The sequence below is a fragment of the Meriones unguiculatus genome, chromosome 7 (genome assembly GCF_030254825.1).
Source record: "Meriones unguiculatus strain TT.TT164.6M chromosome 7, Bangor_MerUng_6.1, whole genome shotgun sequence".
NCBI classification, from domain to species: Eukaryota; Metazoa; Chordata; class Mammalia; order Rodentia; family Muridae; genus Meriones; species Meriones unguiculatus.
The window spans coordinates 72,187,741-72,203,945 of NC_083355.1; the positions used below are offsets into that span (position 1 = coordinate 72,187,741).

The 16,205-nt window shown below is 40.5% G+C and overlaps 1 protein-coding gene across 1 annotated transcript; it reads right to left on the bottom strand.

Moving 5' to 3' along the window:
- Window positions 1-209: 209 nt before the first annotated feature.
- Window positions 210-15,426, bottom strand: Fkbp3 (FKBP prolyl isomerase 3). The gene is made up of 7 exons (XM_021657224.2): window positions 15,268-15,426; window positions 11,143-11,244; window positions 9,786-9,893; window positions 4,777-4,912; window positions 3,895-3,962; window positions 2,070-2,167; window positions 210-540 (listed from the first exon to the last, which is right to left on the bottom strand). The coding sequence occupies exons 1-7, from the start codon at window positions 15,373-15,375 to the stop codon at window positions 486-488; spliced, it is 675 nt and encodes a 224-aa protein (XP_021512899.1). The 5' UTR covers window positions 15,376-15,426; the 3' UTR covers window positions 210-485.
- Window positions 15,427-16,205: the final 779 nt, after the last annotated feature.

Below are 16,205 nucleotides of genomic sequence, written 5' to 3' on the forward strand. Positions count from 1 at the left end.
CATGAAATCATTTGGGGGCTATACACCAAAAATAGATTACTACCAGGATACTTTTCTGCCTTAAGTTCTGTGCCTTTGATTGAACTTTCACCATGAAGTAGTATTTTTAAAATGGCCTGGACAAAGGTAGCCACTGTGGTCAGCAGTTATTATGAAGTCCGTAATCTTGCTTATGTAATCACAATACAGCAAACACAACACAAAATCAGTCAAATCAAGACAATCCATGACAGTTTTATTGAGCCTTTTAGTTTTATGAGGTAAAAGGAAAAGCAATTCTCCTTAATACTTTACATAGCTGTAGTAAAATATCTGAGACTTAAAGGAACTTACGGGGGGGGGTTACATTTCTCAAAAATTGAGATCAAGTAAACAAGCTTTAACGCCTTAAATTTTCCAGTTGACTTTTCCCTTACAATAGTAACAAGCGCTAATTAGTCACATAAGTCTTTGTTGTTGCTGACGTCTTATCTGAAGCACTGGTCTCAGTCAATATCTACTAATTCCACTTCAAAAATGAGCTTGGTATTTGGTGGAATTCTGTGGGAAACAGTCAAGGAGAAATTTGAAATGTGCGTATCATTTGTGTGATACAGAATCAAAAGTTCTAGGGTAGCCCAGGGATACTCCCAATACTAAGAGGAAGAGGTTTGTATTTGACTTAGAGGCTAGTTTAAGTCTCCAAAAAGTGTACTGAGTTTCAACAAGCATTCTCACCTGGATACTTCACTAATGGTACCAAATTATCCAATAACTTATGAAGGTTGCTACTTAAAAGTGAATCAGCGTTTGTATGAGGTAGAACATGTCATCTGTTGTGAATTAAAAGATAAGTTTACGTTGTGCTTGGTGGTACACAACCACAATCTCTGTACTCAGGAGGCAGATGCATGCAGTTCTCAGAGTTTGAGGACTACCTGGTCTACACAAAGATACCATCTCCAGAAAACAAAGTAGAATAAGAAGAGTTTCTTCATGCTGTACGATGCTTTCACACAGGATGAATTTAACTTTAAGACTACAGAGAGTACTTCGAACTTTAAACTCACTCCTTATCCCCTACAAATCCCAGTATCAAAACAGCTACAGATTACCTCCCCAGTTAACTACTGGATTAAGTTTGTCTAAATGGTCTACAACCGGTGCCTTTCTGCTTTTTCTAAATGTTGACAAACTGGGCCTTTCACAGAAACACTGTAATCAACAAATGCTTACTAACACTATTTGTCCCATGGTCTCCTTCATTTTACATATGGTAAATTAAACTATTGTTTGTTCCATTTCTAAGTTTTGAGTTCTCATTCAGTTAAATGACACTATAGCACAAATTTCTGTGTATGGGTATTGCAGCTTAAAATAAGTTTCAGCAATAGTGCATATCTGTAAATGTGACCCCTGTACTTTATAATACAAGGTGTCATGGTAATCTTTAAATCCCCAGGACTTTTGGAGGCAGATGTAGGACCTGCCTGCACAGGTCTAGCCTGCTAGGTGTATACAGTAAAACCCTATCTTAAAAACAAATAAAAAACAAGGAAAACCATCAACAGAAAATAACCAGCTAGCCAGTGTCATATTCCTGTGGCCTCAGCACGGACAAGGAGTATTGTCCACATTGGACTTGCAGATACATAACCTGGCTATCAGAAAAACTATCTGGAAAGGATTCTTGACTTGCTGGCGTGCTCATACAGCATTTTTACACCTCTAGGTAGTCTTTAAAAAATTACTGAATTGAGATGGGCGTGGTGGTGCAGGCCTTTAATCCCAGGACTCTGGGAGGCAGACACAGGTGGATAGCTGTGAGTTAAGAGGCCAGCCTGGCCTGCAAAGTGAAGAGTCCAGAGCAAGGATGAGAAACCCTATCTCAGAAAAACTGAAAAAATTACTGAATTTAGGTAATTATATACTATAGCATGCAAGATGGGAGTCCAAGAAAAATTGTGGGCATTCTGTTTACATGTAGACTATAATTAGAATTATGTAATTCAGGTTGAAAAGCTTGATGGTAAACTGGGGGTGGAATGGAGGGTAGATATGGGGTATATGATATAAAGGAAAAAGGATACTTGGCATCAGGCTGTCCTTTCTTTCCATAGGCCCATTCTGGCTCAATCTCCAGTCGAGCCTTTTCTCCTTTACTCATAGTCAGGAGGGCCTCATCCCACTAAAAGCAAAAACAAATAATGGCAATTAAAAAAAAGATGTAATTACAGAACAGCAAATCTATCTATTTTTAAATTCTATTGGGGCTGGAGAGTGAGCTCAGAAGTTAGGCAGCTTCTATCTAACTCCAGCTCCTAAGAAACCCTGTCTTCTAGCCTCCATGGGCACTTATATACACATAGTATACAGAAAATAAAAATAACTTTTTTGTTCGTTGTTTTGAGACAGACTTTCTATGTAGCTATGGCTTATATTCCCTTTGTAGGCTCCACTCAGCCTTTTTTTTCCCCATTGGGTTAGAGATCAAGCCTTATACATATAAAACCATACCACCTACTAAAACCATTGGTGTTTTGCATTTTGAGTTCACCATAGCCTTTAAGTCACATCTTAGATGTATAGAAAGGTGTATGTCATATTTTTGTGGCTACATTAAATAAGCATTTTGGGTGTCACCATCTGAACTTCTGAACTGCAATTTAAATAGGTAGACCATAAAATGAAAAATTGAAATTATCAACCTGACTTCTAATTTCTTCAGTACATTGTAAATTAGTTTATCCTACTTAAGCCCTACATCTCTGTAAGATTTACTTTGTTGTTTCTCATGTGCTTGGGCAAATAAAAGCACGGTATTTCTGTTTCTACAGGTACTTCAGTAGAAAACGTGTTCATAATATGTGACATAAAAACTTTTCACAAAAATCTTAAATGTGAAAGGCTGTTTTCTGACATTATTATCTTATTAAGAAAAACAGTAAAAGTAAGCTTATTCATAGTAATTAATCATGAGTCCCAATTATATTACTCATTACATAAATCTCTGGAATCTTGGTGTTATTTTTGGAGGCAGGATCTCTACGTAGCCCTGGTTGCCCCAGAACTTGATGTAGACCGGCTGACTTCCAACTCAAGAGCTATAGCTGCATCTGCCTATAGAGTGCTAGGGTGGAAGATTAGTGAGCAGGCATACCTGGGTCCAGGATTTATTTTATAGATGATGAAAATGACACCCAGAAAACTTGTACCAGGTCAATCAGCACGGATACTAGAAAGTCTGTCTACAGATTTAAAAGATCTTGTGGTGTTATGAATGAAAATATCCCTTATAAGTTTATATATTGAACTGATGGAACTATTTGGAAGGATTAAGTGTGGCCTTGTTGGAGAAGGTGAATTGCTGGGGGTGTGTTTTATTTTTTAATGTATATGAGTGTTCTGTCTTCACATACAACAGAAGAGGGAATCATATCCCATTACAGATGGTTCTGAGCCACCAAGTGTTTGCTGGGAATTAACTCAGGACCTCTGGAGAAACATCTGGTACTCTTAACACCTGAGCCATTTCTCCAGCCCAGCCTTTGAGGTTTCAAAAGTGCAACGCCAGGCTTGTTTCCTGCCAAGTGCCTGTGGATCAAGAGGTAAAGATCTCAGCTACTTTTCCAGCACCATGTCTTCATGCTCATGGCCATTACATTAATGGACTAAGCTTTGCAACTGTAAGCAAGCCTCTAATTTTTTAAGAGTTGCCTTGGTCAGGTGTCTTACAGCAACAGAATAACTATTAAGATGTGCTTAGAATCTAACCTAGATTCTTGCATATGCTGGGCAAGTGTTCCATTACAAAGCTGTTCCCCATCCTACAAGCCCCCAAGTTTAGAGCCTTACACCACAAATAGCATTTGTTTAGAATACCTAGGGACACATCTGCCATCTTTATTTACTTACTCCTCTGATAACTTTGCCTACTCCAACCTTAAAACTTAATGGCTTGGCATTTTTCTTCTTCTTTGAACCTGCAAAACAGATTTTCCTTTCAGTCACATATCGTAATTTTATTTACCTTTTAAACTGTAATATTAGGTATTTAAGAATTGCCCAATCATGTTACAAAAGTAATTCTAAAGCGTGTTCAAAGTATATGATTTTTGTGACACACATACCATTTACCTATAGCTGCATGTAGGATCAAGGTTAACACAACTGAAAGGTGAGGATCAGGACCACTAAATAGCATTCTGTACTGAATCTCACTATGTAGCTGGCCTATAACTCATGACTTATACCCCAAACTCGGAGTGAATTTCTTGCCTTTTGTCTATAAAGTGCTGGGATAAAAAGCATGAGCTACCACACCAAGCTTATCTTTATTTTCTTTTATATTAGAATTCTAAAGCACTCTGGAACACTGCTAGGTTTGAATACTGGTTTTTCCTTACTAGCCTGACACTGAGACTTGGTCAGCTGGGGAACCTTAATGGGTAATTATATGTATAATATTAATGCTTTTTTCAAAGGAACAAGTCCTTCATTCCTGTGTGGCTGAGTAGTTACCAGAAGCAGAGCAGATGCTAGTTCCACTGCTTCGAGTGCCACAACTGACAGGCAAGCTAAACCTCTAAGCTTCAAGAGATCTAAAGCAGGCATAAAGTTTTCTTCAAGTTTCTCATTCTGTGTTGCCATATGATCAAGATTTCTTTGGCAGCCAAGAACCCATGAATGGTAGATCACCACTAAGAAAGTCTTGGTATAAAAGACATCAGGAAAAAGTAGGCAAGAATAAGAATGGACATTTGTTCATTTGTGTACTGCACAAAAGTTAACACTTACTTGTTTGAATATTAGTATCAAAAACAGTTCCGTCTGGGAGTGTCCCTGTATACCAGCAGTGAACAACATCTCCCTTTTTTGGAAAGTTGGTTTTATCTCCCTTTTTTAGGACAGATTTTGTATATTTTGGTGGACCCTAAAAACAGATGCATATAGTTATATATGTCCTTTTAACGAGATGACAGTCATTTGTGTAAATAATGGTTACCACAGTCAGGTCAGAGTAACTAACTCCCTGTTGCCAACAGGAAAAAAACTTCCCAACCAACAAGAATACTATTCACATACAAGGCCATAATCTAATGTTGTATAACTTAGAGCATCTTTGGAAACTAAAATTCTTAAGGCATTACTATGTTAATCATTCCATACCATAAATTTTCAGTTAGAAAAATAACAATTCCTAAGGTATTATGACACTCCACCACCACCAATTTGAATTGTACTGGTACCAATAATTGCTTTATTACTATATTTTGTCATAGCCAATAAAAATGAATAGAGTGATGCTGCCTCCACCCAGTCTGAAAATGAATCTTAGATGGAACCAGGAATGGTAGCACACACCTTTAATCCCAGCACTCAAAGAGGCAGAAGATGGCATATCGTGAGTTTAAAGCCAGCCTAGTCAACATAGTGAGTTCCTGACAACTCAGAGTTAAAAGCTGAGATCATGTCTCAAAACAAAAAATTTTGGAGGTGTGTCAGGGCGTGGTGGCACACGCCTGCAATCCCAGCACTCCTGGAAGCAGAGGCAGGTGGATCTCTTGAGAGTTCAAGGCCAGCCTGGTCTACAGCAGGTCCAGGACAGCCAAGACCACACAGAGAAACCTCTCCTCTCCCCCAAAAAGTGGAGGTAAAAAACAGTCATGCAAATAAAGTTTCTGTGTTTAGAAATGGAACTGGTTTGTAAATCTTTTAAAACAAGTAGCAAGACTAGTTATCAAGGATTTAAAATCTACTTGGTTCCTGAGAGTTTGATAATTAGTGAAATAGTATTTTTTTTTTTTTCGAGACAGGGTTTCATAGACCAGGCTGGCCTCGAACTCAGAGATCCACCTGCCTCTGGCTCACTGAGTACTGGTATATATAGGCATTTGCCTATTATTTCCGGCTGCCCTTATCTATTTGTATTCAATTTTTATGTGCAAGTACCTCCCTTGGCTCTGTATTCCTTCACTTTCCAAAACATGTATTAAACTGCTAATAATTTGCCCCTTTGCCAAAGATACTCTCACCGAAACTACACAGTGTTTCTCTGTGTAGCTCTAGCTGTCCTGGACTCACTTTGTAGAGCAGGCTCAGAGTGATATGCCTGCCTTTGCCTCCTGAGTGCTAGCACTAAAGGCATGCACCACTACACCCCAGCCAATAAAGACTTTATTTACCAAACTAGTCAGGGTCTTATCCTCTCCTGGACTAGGTCTGAACTTTGGCTTGTGAAGACTGAAGAAACAGTAATAGTTTCCAATAACTCAAGGGCCTTACTCTAGGGCAGTGGTTCTTAACCTGCAGATCATAACCCCTTTGGGTCATAATTATAATTCATAACAGTATTAAGATTAGTTATGAAGTAGCATTGAAATAATTTTATGTTTGGGGGTCACCACAACATGAGAAACTATTAAATGGTCACAACATTAGGAAGGTTGAGAATCACTGCATTAGGATTACCTTATCCCTCTGAGAAATGCAATGCAATGCTGACAGAGTATTTACTGTCCCAGACATCCCTCAAGATTACAGCTCTTGGCTCAAGTAGGTAGTTTAAGGGCCAATCTACCTCCACATAGGTTTCCTATGAATACTACTACACCTTAGGTATTATTTTTCCTTAAAAGGCCGAGTCATCCATACATGTAAATGGAGCTTACTTCTCAGCAAAAACTATACTTTAAAGCCTGCCAACTTTATCCTCAATATAGTCAGTTCCTAGAATGATGTTAATAATTACTACTCTTATGCCCAAAGCCCACACCATGCAGGAAACAATCTCTGTGGAATCCTATCCATTTTCAAACTCAGGACAGCTGCTAAATATTCTCTGCAATGCTTCCTGCAAGCTTCTAACTCAACACCTGGCACCATGTTCAATTTTTTATTAAAAAATTTTTAGTGTGTATTTATGCATGTGGGTCAGAAGCTACTTTGTTGATTCTCTTACCACTCCCATTCCCCACTTTTTAAGATTTATTTTTGTGTTTGTGAATGCATGGCACATGTTTGTGGATGACTAAAGGCCTGAGAGTACGATCCCCTGAAGTAGTTATGAACTGCCCACATGACTGCTGGGAACTGAACTATGGCCTTCTGGAAAAGAAGGAACCCTTTTTAACCTGAGCCATTTTTCTTCAAAACTCATCTCCCTCAACTTTTACATGAATTCTGGGGGTCAAAATATGGGTGGCAGGCTTCCCAATACACACCTGTAACCAGCTGAGCCATTTCACCAGCACTGAATTAGAATTTTGTAATCATAGACCTTATATAAGAACTTATACCATATTGTTTCCTCAGGAACTCAGTATTGTCTTTAGACATTTTAAACTGTTACAAGTGGGAAGGACTTAGGGATGTTGTCCTAGTTTGCTTTCTGTTGCTAGGACTGTAATAAACACCATTATCAAAAACAACTTGAAGGGCTGGAGGAGAGAAGGCTCAGCAGTTAAGGACACTAAATGCTCTTCCAGAGGAGCTGGCTTCAAATCCCAGCACTGACATAGCAACTCACAACTGTCTGTAACTCTTAAGATCTGACAAGCTCACATAGACATACAAAATAAAGGTAAAAACAAACAAATAAAGGCTGGGGAGTGGTGGCACACGCCTTTAAGTCCAACACTTGAGCCAGAAGCAGGTGGATCTCTTGAGTTTGAGGCCAGCCTGGTCCACAGAGCACACTTCATGACAAGGCTACACAGAGAAACCATGTCTTAAAAAACAAAACAGAAACAACTTGGGGAGAAGGGTTTATTTGGCCTATATGTCTCCATCACAGCTCATCACTGAGGGAAGTTAACACAGGAACCAAGGAGGAAAGCTTATTTTCTTATACAACCTTGGACTACTTGCCCAGGGTAGGGTATTACCCAGTGGGTTGGGCCCTCCTATATCAAACAAGAAAAAGATGCAAGACATGCCCACAGGCCAATCTGCTGGCAGCAAATCTCTAATGAGATTCCCTTGTTCCACATTACTAGCGTTGTCATGTTGACAAAAACTAAGAGCCCAGATACTTCTAAATAACCTACAGCCCAGCCCAGCATTTAACAACAAAGAAATAATAAATTAAGGACCAGATGGCCCCTCCTGCCTTAACAAAACACAAACCAAATAAACAAAGCAGCCTAATTTGGGCATGGGAACCTGCCTATGCTGCCAGCACTCGGGAGACTAAGTAAGCGTGAGTTACAACAAGCTGGGGATTCTGTCTCTGCTTCCCATTTCCTTAGAGGGCTAGAATTACAGGCAAATGGACTATTCCATCTGGCTTTACAGGGATTTTAAGGATTCAAGACTCCAATTAACTGTAAATATTTTTACCAACTGAGCCACTGCACCAGCCTATAATTTTCTTAAGAGAAATATATCCTGTGAGCCATATGACAAAATAAATTGCATTGTGATTTTCAGAGTACTTTCTTGTGATTTTAGCTATGAATTAACCAAATTAACATGAATTTAGACCAGGCCTAATGAACACTTTCTGGTCAATTCTTTACCATTTTCCACTGTAGTTTCAAAGTACAAGCACAGAAACAACAGGGATGAATACAAGTTCAGTAAGAGGATCTAGGAAGAGGAAGAATGTGTATTTGACATCAGTGTTTATAATATAATAAAATGAGAGCCTTATTACTGTAAGACAGGGGGAGAAATAAAAGAAAAATTAAATATTCATACAGCTTCTAAAGCCAAGAAATAATAGTTAAAGCTATAGGTTGTATCAAAAATAACCTTTTAAGATTCTCTGGGTTGTTTGAGGCTCATAAGAAATTGTATTTTAGTCAGGCAGTGGTGGCACACGCCTTTAATTCCAGCAGCGCTCAGGGAGGCAGAGGCAGGTGGATCTGTCAGTTCAAGGCCAACCTGGTCTATAGGGTGAGTTTCAGAATAGCCAGGGATACTCAGAAAAACCCTGTTTCTAAAAACTAAAAGAAAAAAAAAAAGTGTTTTACTAGAAATTCTTTTTAACTTTATTCTGGGGACAGGGTCTTACAACCATGGCCCTCGCTGGGCTGGCACTCACTATGTAGACTAAACTGTGCTCCAAGGTCAGAGATCTGTCTTCCTCTGCCTTCTAGAGGCCTGAGATTATAGGCGTGCACCATTGCATCCAGCTTTGAACCTATAATTCTTTTACGTAGGTGGTTGAGGCAGAAAAATCAAGAGTTTGAAGCCAACCTAGACTACAAAGAAAAACCATGTCTCCAAAACAAACAAACCCCCAAATGATTTTATCAGATTCTTCAAACTTTATACAAGAACAGAAAACTTGTTTTGTTCTGGGAAAGATTTGACATGAACCCACACCCTGAAGCCAGGCTGTTTCCATAGTCAGGTACACCATGTTCATTAGGAAGGCTAAAAATAACTTAGAAGGAAGTTTCTTTTATTCAGACCAACTTGGCTACAGAATCTGGGCACTTAAAAATAGCTTGGGAGCTCTGGCCAGAAGCTACCAGCTGTTTGGTTTAGTTCTATACTACGAGAGGCAGGCAGCACAGTCCAAATCACAGCTTAGTTCTGGAAAAGTAGCTGCATTCAACCACGCTTAGTATATTTAGAGATAAAACAAATGTTAGGTGGGCTCAGGGATGGACCTTATCAGGCCTTTTAATCCCTAGTCAGGTGAGGGCGGCCAGCCTATGCAAATTAGTGATGTTGTTCTCAAAATTCAAATAGATACTTGGGATTAGTTCAGGGGTACAGCACTTGCCTGCCATTTGTGAGGTCCTAAGTTCAATTCTTAGTACTACATAAAAAAGAAAAAAAAATTATATACAAACCTCATCAAGAGTCTCTTCAGACTTGGATTCTTTGGGTTTATCATCATTAAGCTTCACGTTTTTCACTTGCTCGGACACTTTACTTACAGTTTCAGTACCCTTGAAACGCTATAAAAAACATTCTAATATGAGCACTGAGGACAAGCCAATAACTAGGAAGAATATCTAGATTTTCCTCCTTTCAATAAATAAGCATCTGCACAATAAAGACACATTCTCTATCAGTAAAGTCAAAAGTAAACCATCCAAGAGGATCATCTTAAAACAAAGACATTACTGATTTAAATATAAAGTCATTAAATTATGATCTTCAAACCATTTTATGATATAAATTCTAAGTAAGCACCATGATCCGGACAAACAACTCAGCCTAGAAAGATTATGTATACTACTCATAGCTCCTTCAATAAAATTTTCTATAGATGGTGATCACTTCATAGTAAAAAAAAAAAAATGTTAAAGAACTTTTTAAAATCTGTTTTTCTTTAAGGCTTAACATCTAAACTAGTATAAATTCTTTAACAACCTGTTGTAACAATAAAGAGAAAGCCAACTGACATAATGGATTATGACTTAAGAATTTGTTATCTCAGTTTATACCAGTAGAAGACTTAAAAATCAGACACACAAAACACACAAAACTGCCTCCTTTAAAGATACCTCAAACATTCAACCATGTGGTAAATAAATTAGCCTTACTTGCTATGACAAAAAGTTCAACTATGATCACAGCTTAAAAACAAAACAACAACAACAAAAATAACCAAACAAAAAACACCCTGCAGGTGAAAAACCCTAACTTGTTTTCAAAAAGAAAGGTTCATTTAAAATCTGTATGTGGAAATACTTTTTTGGGGGGTTGGGATGGGGCAGGTGGGACAGGGTTCTCTGTGTAGCCTTGGTTGTCCTGGAACTCACTCTGTAGACCAGGCTGGCTTCAAACCCAGAGATCCACCTGCTTCTGCCTAAGTGCTGGAATTAAAGGCAAGCTCCAGACATGAACTGATTGGCCTGCTCTTTAATCACTTCACACCGAGCGGGGAGTAGTCTTACCAGGCCACAGAAGAAGACAATGCAGCCACTCCTAATGAGACCTAACAGACTAGGATCAGAGGGAAGGGGAGGAGGACCTCCCTTATCAGTGGACTGGGAGAGGGGCACGGTTAGGGAAGAGGGAGGATGGGATTGGGAGGGGAGAAGGGAGGGAGGTACGGGGGATAGAAAGTGAATAAACTGTAATTAATAAAAAAGAAAAAAGAAAAGAAAAACAAAACAACAACAAAAAAGGCATGCTCCACCACAGCATGGCAGAAGTAACATTTCTAAATGAAACTCTTAATAGGTTCTTATCACTTACCTTACTTTCAAAAAGATGGTTATAGGCAGTAACCAAATGGTCCTTATTAGCAGTCTTAGCTACATTTTTTATGTTTCCCAATAATTTATGTTCTGCAAGAAACTTCAAAGAAAAAAAGGTTATTAGTTAAAACATTTTCGGTTGAGCAGGAAGGATCTAAAATTAGAAAACAGAATCTGGAGCTGAGGATGTAGCTCAACAGGTAGAGTGCTTCCGTGGCATGCACAAAACCCTGGGTCCAAAAAACATGCAGCATGAACTGCATTTGGTCATGCACACCTAAAATCCTAGTGCTGAGAGGCATCAAGACCACAAGCCAGGTATACAGTGAGTTTAAGACTAGGCTGAGATGCATGAGACCCTGTCTCAAGATAAGAAAAAAAAACAGAAAATGGGGCCTGGTGTGATGAAGTTAAAGTCTGCGGCAGGACGATCCCTTGAGCTTAGGAATCCAAGGCCAGTCTGGCCAGACAGTAAGAACCTGATTCAAAACAAGAAACTTAGAAACAATCTTTTTGTGCTAGCTGCTATGTTTTCAATAGTAATAATGAAGAAGAAACACTGTTTTATATCCCATTCTTAAAAAGCAGACTTTAAAATATCAGGTATTAGGTATTAAAGTGCTGGAATCATAGTATATGCGGGAGACAGATTCATTCTGACCTTTCTCCCATTACAGGACACACCGAAAAGAATAGCCATTAAGCATACCATAAGCAGCTACTCCTGGCTGAATGGTACTTGGCACACCTTTGGAAACCTCAAGCCATGTTGGATACCCTGACCTATACACAACCCACTTTTGGGTAAGGTTAGTGTGTGGGATGTGGAGTCTTATTATCTGAACTAAAATCTTAGCTCTTACCCTAGACTAGGGATCAAGCTTTTCAAAAGACTCAGGTTTAGAACTAGAGGACAGTCTGATGACTTTGAGCTCAATCTCTGCATCCTGCATGGTAGGTGAAAACAGACTCCTGCAAGCTGTCCTCCACACACACAATGTAAATAAAGTGAAAGACCCAGATCCTCTACCTTTAGTTCAACATTAGAAGTATATATATCAAGAATGATGAAAGCTGAAGTGTAATGGTCTCTCACATAGGAGGAGACTAACAAACCTAAATTTGATTCCCAGAACCCAAAGAGAAAATTAATTCCTACAAGTTGTCCTGTGACCTCCACAAGTGTCATGGCACTCATGACCACACACATTACCCCAAAAACTAAATAAACGTAAAATAACAAAGCACCTTCCAGGCCTAGGCAGGATGGAGAGTTCTGGAACATCTTATGCTACATAGTAAAACCATCTCAAGAAACAAACAAAAAAAGCAAGCAATAGGGCTGGAGATGGCTCTGAGGTTAAGAGCACTGTCTGCTCTTCCAAAGATCCCAAGTTCAATTCCCAGCAAGCACATGGTAGCTCACAACTATCTATGAGACCAGATACCTTCTTCTGGTGTGCAGCTGTATATGAGGACAGAACACTGCATATATAATAAATAAATAGATAAATCTTAAAAAATAACCTTTAAAAAAAGCAACAATAATTTAAAAAAAATCAATTCATAGTATGTTCATCTTAAAATCTGGTGAACGTTAAAAAATCTTTTGTGTTAAAAAACAAAAACAACGACAAAAAACCCCCAAATAGCTGGGCTTTGGTGGTACATGCCTTTATTCCCAGCACTTGGGAGGCAGAGGCAAGCAAATCTCTGAGTTTGAGGCCAGCCTTGTCTACAAAGCAAGTCCAGGACAGCCAAGGATACACACACAGAGAAAGCGTGTCTTGGAAAAAAAGAAAATAAATAACAAAGAAAAAAAGAAACTTGTATGTCTGAGTGTCTGTGGATACACAAAAAGCATTCATATTATGCTCAACTCAGGATTCCTCAGGTGGAGGTTCTTGGTTTCTATCTTCAGACTGGTTCCCTCTTACAGGCTGGCTGGCCTAACAGCTTCCAAGGATTCTCTTTGTCTCCATTTCCCCTGAAACACTGTACTTACAGGCACATATCACCTCCTACAGCTTCGGTTGCTCTGGGCAGCCTAACTCATAGCATCATACTTGTGAGCCATTTCTCCAGCCCTTAATTCTGGTCTCCTTCTTTTACTGTATTTGGAAGTTCCTGGTCTCCAAATTTTCTTAATTTCTCAAAGCTGTTTTCTAAGAGTTTTTTTTTTAAACTACTTTTTGTCACTACTGCATTTTTTCCATCTTCCTTTCCCCCAGTTTTTTCTTCTTTTGAGACAGTCTCAAAATATGTAACCCTAACCAGCCTAGAACTTAGTATGCAGTCCAGGCTGACCTGGAACTCAGAGATCTACCTGCCTCTATCTCTGGGATTAAAGGTGTGCACCACCATAACCTCTACTCCTAGTAACAAAAATATTTTAAATGATAAAAGACTGAAGAAAGATGAGAGAAGTTGGTTATACAGAAGTAACCAATTACTTTAGCACTCTTGTGATTTCTTTGAAAGAGTCCAGAAAAGTATCTAAAATACAACCACAGCTCAAGAGAAAATCCATTAAGCTGGCATAAGGGTCTATTTGTAAAGGTATCTTTTCCTTTTCACTCCTGTACATTCGAACATAGTTCTTACTCTTACTACATGTTATAGAAATACTGGCTGAACTATATCCTTATGCCAGGATAATTATGCACATGTAAGGATTTGGAAGTCTGAGAGTTCTTGACTCTTCCCCACAATATCCTAAGTGAAAATACAGTCTTTTCAAAAGAACCTAGAAAGCCTGGGTGGTGACCCGTCTGTATTCCCAGCACTCACACACAGAGATAGGCAGACTGCTGAGTTCTCTGAGTTCAAGCCCAGTCTGGACTAGGACAGCCAAGGCTACACAGAGAAACCCTGTCTCAGAAAAACAAGCCAAAAGCAAACATAAATGAACCTAGAAACTTTAAAAAATGGTAGGACTGTAAAACACAGGCATGAGTATGTGAATGATCGCTGGAAAATATCCATTTAAATGGATGTCACCAGAACCATCTTTTGGTCAGGGCAGTGGTGCATCCCTTTAATCCCAGCACTCAAATGGCAGAGGCAGGCGGGTCTGAGAGTTTGAGGCCAGCCTGGTCTACAGAGTTTATTTCAGGATGGCCAAAGGTTACACAGAGAAACCCTGTTTCAAAAACCCAAAAGGATTTTCTTACTTTGGAATCACAGAACACTAGATATTTTGACATTTTAGAATCTGAAAGACTGCAGAAAACCAAATCCAGGCTGCACCTTCTATTTCTAAATGGTAAACACATGCACAACGCGTCACCATTCAACAATTTAACGAGGTAGGGAACACATGGTGGCTTATGGCTGTTACCCCTAGCACTTGGCAAGGGGATCAGGAATTTGAGGCCAGTCAGGGCTACGTGAGACGCTGCCCCCCAAAAAACATTAAGGGAAGGAGGGTAGCCAGAATGAATGATATTTCTGAAGGACAAGGCAAACAAGAATAATCTGTAACTACAAATGGGTTGTTAAGATGGAGACAAAGCTGAAAACTGAATTTTTTTTTTGAAAAATTTCAGAAATTTTCAAATCTGAGTGCTTTGTAAGTATGGAGTACATAATAAAAAAAAATTCGCATTTAATTATAAAGTTATTTTGTAAAATATTTTGTAACAAAGTTAAACAGTAATGTATGGGTTTTTGAAAGATCAGATTATATAGTTCCGTAGTTAGTAAACAGGTAAGACAAGCAAGATGCACACGCGGCTCCCACGGATTTTATCGCCCTCCCTTTCGCAGTGGCCAGCACTCAGCGCCCGGGAATCATGCACTCCCGATTCCTCGCCCCCGCCCCAGAGGCCAACAACTGAGGCTCCTTTTTCTCAGGTCCTCGGCCCTCAGAGATCCCAAAGGAGACTTAAATATACGACGGCAGCTCGCTCGCCTGCCCTCGGAGACAAGGCCAGTCCCCGGAGAAGCTGGGGCGGCCCAAAGGGCGGGAAGGTGCGAGCTCTCGCGGGTCGCTCGGGCCTGGCCAGCATGGGCCACGGAAGGCGAGGGCGGGGGCACCGAGGAATCCGGGATGTAAGGCATCTCCGGGGGGGTGAGGCGGCCCCAGGCCGCCCAGGCCCGGCCTCCCAGATGCCTCTGGTACCGAATCTGAACCGTGATCCTGCAGAAACTTGATAATGTCCTTCTTGGGCAGCTGCTCGCTGCGCAACTGCTCCACGGTCCATGCACGCTGCGGAACGGCCGCCGCCATCTTCCCCCACTGCCTCCGCTGCACTGAGCCAGCCCGCCTCGGTCCCGCGCGGCCCCGCCCCCGGGGCGTGGCTTGAGGCTTGCGCCACGCTCGAGGGGCGGGGCCCCCGCCTCTGAGTCAGCTCACCCTTCCTGCGCAGCCCCGCCCCTGAAGCGTGGACTGGGCATGCGTCGTGCTTGACGGGGGCGGGACTTTGCCTTTCCTAGCCTGGGAACTTTTGTCCGCGCCTTGCCCAGAGGCTGCGGGATACTCAGGGGCGGGGCCTAAATGGGATCGGGAGGTGGCCTTGAGGGATGTCAAGCAAGGCTGAGCTGTGAGGGCTCTGTTGAGTTCAACAGCTGAATGCAGTCTTGATGTCAAGGCCCCGTAGTTTGACGCTTTGTGAGACTCTTTTGGGACCATATACCATGTCTTTAAACATGTAAACTGTAGACTGTAAACTGTTTAAAGAAAATAAGAACAGCATTCCGGTTTCCCATCTCATTTTATCTAGTTCTACGCTAATCTCATCTGAATTAATTGACTTAGTCCTTCCCCATCAAAACAAGTTACACAAAACTAAATAGAAACCTCCCCCAAACCAAAAGACAGATGTTGGTCTACACACACATTTGGAAACTCGGATGGAAGAATGTAATGAAACTGTACTTAAAATACCTCTTTCCGGTAGTGAGGGTGGTGTACTGCAGGAGGTACATGAGGTGTTGGTACTCTGCTTCAGTAACTGGGCACAGGTTTGCACTGGATTTGTACGGGTAACCAAGTCTGAAGCACAAAGCTATGGCTAACAGAACGGCACACGGACGCTTACTGCTCAAAATCTGTGATTA

What these genes read in the sequence shown, in the direction of transcription:
- Fkbp3 (XM_021657224.2), bottom strand. Translation starts at nt 15,375, where the DNA reads ATGGCGGCGGCCGTTCCGCAGCGTGCATGGACCGTGGAGCAGTTGCGC. An exon ending in TGATACTAATATTCAAACAA is followed by an intron (nt 3,963 to 4,776) that starts GTAAGTGTTAAC and finishes TCTGTTTTGCAG; the next exon opens with GTTCAAAGAAGAAGAAAAAT. An exon ending in AAAGGACAGCCTGATGCCAA is followed by an intron (nt 541 to 2,069) that starts GTATCCTTTTTC and finishes TGTTTCCCACAG; the next exon opens with AATTCCACCAAATACCAAGC.